The sequence below is a fragment of the Pseudochaenichthys georgianus genome, chromosome 5 (genome assembly GCF_902827115.2).
Source record: "Pseudochaenichthys georgianus chromosome 5, fPseGeo1.2, whole genome shotgun sequence".
Classification (NCBI taxonomy): domain Eukaryota; kingdom Metazoa; phylum Chordata; class Actinopteri; order Perciformes; family Channichthyidae; genus Pseudochaenichthys; species Pseudochaenichthys georgianus.
This window is the reverse complement of record NC_047507.1, coordinates 5,916,160-5,921,399: the sequence shown is the minus strand read 5'-3', so window position 1 is coordinate 5,921,399 and position 5,240 is coordinate 5,916,160. Positions and strand designations below refer to the sequence as shown.

The 5,240-nt window shown below is 37.8% G+C and overlaps 1 protein-coding gene across 2 annotated transcripts in view; it reads left to right on the top strand.

The window, feature by feature from the left end:
* The window catches only part of LOC117446763 (PRA1 family protein 3-like), a 32,182-nt gene extending 26,942 nt beyond the window's left edge, over positions 1-5,240 (top strand). The window contains exon 3 of one of the 2 annotated variants that reach the window (XM_034083162.2): positions 4,243-5,240. In XM_034083162.2, coding sequence (XP_033939053.1) covers positions 4,243-4,418 — 176 coding nt within the window. In that variant the 3' untranslated portion in view covers positions 4,419-5,240. The remainder of the gene's footprint in view (positions 1-4,242) is intronic. The other variant, XM_034083161.2, reaches the window with a different exon arrangement.

Sequence of the window (5,240 nt, the reverse complement as noted above, 5' to 3'; positions counted from 1 at the left end):
ACTTATTAAACGGGTAAGGACTACATTATGATCAATATATACAGAGCGTTTTGCATAGTAGTTTCCCATTTTTATTTTACTTAAAGAAAAAAGTCACTGCATTGAACAAGTCCCTGGCTTCTTCTCCATCCGACTGCTGTTTGTTAGTCTTCTTCTTCTTCTCCATCCAACTCTGTATGGATATTTCAAGTCTCTCCTTGAGGCATCTGCATTTTACAAGCTTGTGCAGAAAGGCTTCCGAAGCGCGTCCTATCCTCAGTTTATCCTCGCAAATGCCTTTTTCAATAAGACTCTGGTCAATCACTGCAACGAAGTCGGCGAGCCAAAGTCTTTTCATTAACGCTTTGTAATTGTTTCTGAAGAAGAAATCGGGCATGTCATTCCGACAATCGTGTTGCCTCTGGTCGGGGTTACTGCGTCGGCATTCTTTGCAGATTTCTTTTCTGTACCGATACATCACCATCTCCAGAATATAAAACAATTCCGATTTCACTGTGTCCCTAAACCGAGACTTCTTGACCCGAGGAGTAGCATCAGCAGCAGTAGTACTGCAAGATTCGGGTTTCCCACATGGTGGTGTCGCTGGTGGACTCTGTTCCTGACTGCAACTCGCGGGGGGAGTCTTGGCTTTTCTCTGCTCCATGGCTAGTTTACAACGATCGTCTTAGTGAGGTCCTTCGTTTTAGAAGATTTGTTGAGTGGAGGGTGGGGCTCATTGCGTTGAATGGGGGAGTCAATTATAGAATTGAGAGTTTTTAGAAAAAAAGTTCTTTAAGCGTTGTAGCTTTTTCATCTCATCTCCAGCAATAGGTGAAATTTAAGAATAAGTAATAGTTTGTCATGATTTTACGGAAAAAGTATAGTTTATCAGAAATATGGAAAAGTCATTGTGTACAAATAGTATGTTGAAAATCAAAAAAGAAAACTCAATTCAATACAATTTAATGAATATTTTACCCTGTTCTAAAGTTTTACACCCTTAAAGAAAAACCCCTTCCTTACCAAGTACTTCATATTATACCCTTTTGTTAAGTGTTGCGTACATCAGGGTGTATCTCAAAGTATCTTGGTAACATAAAATAACTAAAATATGTAAGTTTATCAGAAAAAAAAAACCATTGTTTAACTGAACAAGTGTTGCATACATCAAAGTGTGTCTAAAAGTATCTTAGTAACACAAGAAAAGAGAAAAAAAGCCTTGATGTCAACAAAACTGTATTTTTCCACTGAAATAGCGTTATTTTCAAAAAAAAAAAAAAAGTTTAAGGTTTTGCATACATAAAAAGTGTATCTTACAGTTCCTTTGTGAGAGAATTACACACAAATCTGCCAAGTGTCAGGGAAAATTGTTAAAATCACAAACTTACCTTTTAGAGAAACAGTCTTTAAGAAAAAATCTAATCAGACTGTACTTCATTTTCTAGTTTTAAGGTTTTGCATCCCTCAAAGTGTGTCTAAAAGTATCTTGGCAAGAGAAAAAAGCCAAAATCTGCCTTTAAAAGAATCCGAATTCCTTATAAAGTACTTTATATTCACCCAGTTTCAGTTTTCAGACACCAAACTGTATCTAAAAGTATCTTGGTAACACAAGAAAAAGAGTAAGTGTAATTTCTTCGGTAATGTTACAGAATGTTTCTGAAAAATGAAGATTCCGGGACCACTTTAAATGTTTCGTTTACAATACTATTACATATAGAGGAGAGCTCTTCTTCGGGAACATCCTCTCCCCTACTTTGTACCATCCAGTCATTAAGCCCATATCCATTATCCTGGTGATAATAAGGGTAGGCTACATCAGACTTGGTTTTTCTCAGATCCATGGCTAGTTTTCAACGGTCGTCTTGATGGGTTCCTTCGTTTTAGATGATTTGCTGAGTGGGGTGGGACTTATTGCGTTGAGTGGGGGGAGTCAGTGTAGAATTGAGAGTTTTTTAGAAAAAAGTTCTTTAAGCGTTGTAGCTTTTTCATCTCATCTCCAGCAATAGGTCATCATTTAAGAACAAGTAATAGTTTTGTCAAGATTCTACAGAAAAAAGTCCAAAAAAGTATAGTACGTCAGAAATATGTAAAAGTCATATAGTATGTTGAAAATCAAAAAAAGAAAACTCAATTCAATACAAATTAATGAATATTTTACCCTGTTCTAAAGTTTTGCACCCTTAAAGAAAAACCCCTTCCTTACCAACTACTTCATATTATACCCAAAAAAAAACCCAAAAAAAAAAAAAAAGGGTACAAGTATATTGTGTTGAAAATATCGCCAAAAGTTGTAATATTGTATAATGTATTAGTTGCATGTTGTATTTTTGCTAGCAATCACTATGTAGTTTTTTCCAAAAATATAATGGAAAAAAAAAGCGAGAAAGACAAAAACAAAATACGTTGAAAAGTGGATGAGTATGTCTGTCTCTCGGGGGTTGGTTTGTTAAGAGTCACAGTCTTAAAGAAAATCTGCTCAGAAAAAGTACTTAACTTTCTACCAGTTGTAGAGTTGTCATACATAAAAAACACTATCATAGGTCTAGGAGTGTTTTTAGCTGTAAAATACCTCCACTTTTTAGTTTTCAGCGTACGGTTAAATCTTTCTACCATACATGCCTTTATGTCAATGGCGGTTATATATAATGTTGTATACCATTTTTCTTCAACAAGTTTTGAAAAACTTTATTAAACTTTATTAAAGAATTCTTTCCCCTCAGCTGTTTGTAACTTTTTAGGGATCTCGCTGTGTGTTAAACCTGTATCAAAAAGCTTTGGTAACCTTACCCTTCTTTTTCTTTTTAATGTTTGAGCCCCGGTTTTTCTAAATACATTTATGACTGTTAACAAATAATTAAAGCCATCATTATAATCGGACAGCGACTGCATATCGCAGAGATCTGCTTGAAATTGTTGCAGCGGTCTGAGTACGAAAACTCTGTTTTCTTAACAAAATGCACCCGTGTCGACTTGTACAAATGTATATGCGTTATCCTCTGATAAATATTCTCTGACTTTCTATATATATTTAAGTATATTACCTACCTCCCCTCTGTTTACAACATGCTTGTCTCCATAGGGGGTTTATGACTTCTCCATAGGGGGTTTGGGGTTTTCCCCCTCCCTTATCCTTTAGCAAAAAAGGCTGACTTTTTAAAATATCTGTTTTTTATATGCTTTACTTTGATTTGGAGCACCCAACGGATGGCTGTAAGTTGTCACCGGTGTCTCGCTGATTAAATTCATATCAAGACGTCTCTTGGCCATTTTCTCTCGACTTGAAAAATATTTAAGAGTGACGCTGGCTTTTTATTTAGACAGAGGGAGAGGGTGAGGGGCGGGGAAAGTGTGTCACCATATGTTTTCTCCCCTCATGTCCTGTCATGTCCTGTTTGCAAAAACAGAGAGGTTTAAATATGTGTTTTTTAGATGCTTTTACTTTTGATTAATTTCATGTTATTTGTAATAGCCATATAGTTGAATATATAACCCCAAACATCGCCATTTTTTAGAATCCATTCTTCGTGAAGTTCTTCGGCTGTAGGCGTCTGAACCCGGCATACAAACTGCATTCGTTTCTTGATTGGAGCACCCAACGGATGGCTGTAAGTTGTCACCGGTGTCTCGTCCTGTCATGTCCTGTTTGCAAAAACAGAGAGGTTTAAATATATGTTTTTAAGATGCCTTACTTTTGATTAATTTCATGTTATTTGCAAGTATTTGTAAGTTACATTCGATACTGTATACAGGATTAACCACACAGGAAGTGGTAAGGAGGCGGGACATATATCCTAGGCATATTAATTGATTGAAAACAACGGCATTTTATTTTTCTCATTTTTTAAATTTTAATTTATTTTTATTTTGAAAACCGGAAGCGGGGGCGGGACATCCGCCGGAAGCGGGGGCGGGACATCCGGTCGAACGAGGCGGGACTTCCGGTCGAACGAGGCGGGACTTCCGGTTTCAAAATAAAAATAAAAAGGCGGGACTTCCGGTCAAATAAGGCGGGACTTCCGGTCGAAAAGGGGCGGGGCGACCTGTCACTTTTTCTGCATACTAATGAGATTGAAGTGGCATTTGTATTACTACTGTCTTAAGCACAAAGCTACAGTGTAGAATGGCAATGGAATTCTTCTGACCTGAGCTGCTCCAAATGTAGTTTCTCAACGCTGACACTCTTCCGGTTTGACTCTTCACGAAACAAAGTTTATAGGCTTGTTTTTGCCAAACATTCACAGTCACTCCCCATCTGCTTTTCAGTGATACTTGCACACGCATCCTATCGCCTGTGCAACATGAAGAATATGATGGAGTACAAGAAAGAGGCCGTGGGGCTGAAGAGGTCACCCATGGGTCACCTGCTGCTGGCTATGGGTCAGCATGAGGAGATACTTATGAAGATCCAGAACTGCCTGGCGGAGATACTGAACGATTGAAGGGACTTTACGCACCAAAGATTGTGACTTGGATTTTTCTGTGAATGCCTCAGTCTAAACCCCAGTGAGGGCCTAAAATATTCTAAAAAATAATATTTGAAAACATTAAAAAAAATATATATTTTTTATATTTTTGTTGTTACATTTTTAATTAGTTTTACCAAAATAATTTGATTTAATTGTATTTAAAATAATATTTCCAAAGAAATAAATCCTTCGAATCTGCCTGTTCAGTTTCTGTTAGAATGTGAAGGGTTAAATGCCGTCTCTGCGAGTTATGTGAAGACAGGAGGGCTTGTTGGTCCCTCTACATCAGTGTTTCTCAAGCTTTTTCATACCAAGGACCACTTAACCAATAAAAAAACCACCTAACTCCACAAATATCCAAAATCGCATCGTTTTTCTAGAACAGATTACAAATCGCCTGAAAATGGTACAAACAAGTGGCAACATGTGTGATGAAGGTGTTGCGCTGGGCTATATCATGCAATCGAAAGTGAAACTTAACCTCGCTCCATTGCGGAGATATTCCCGCGAGAGTGCGGAAAACTTAAATGTATTTATTTATTTCAAATGTGAAATGTTACCAATATACTCGCGGACCACCAGGGGGCGCTCACGGATCACCATTGGTCCGCGGACCACACTTTGAGAAGCACTGCTCTACATTCACAGAGGGCCCGCTATAGAGAGGCGAAGTCCCTCCCTTTCCGGGAGCCTCCATGGGACCCCGGAAGCGGAAAATTATACATTGAAGTCAATGGAGAGAGAAAGGTTATCTTTTGATCCCGTTTGAATTGTGCCACGAATGACACATATGAT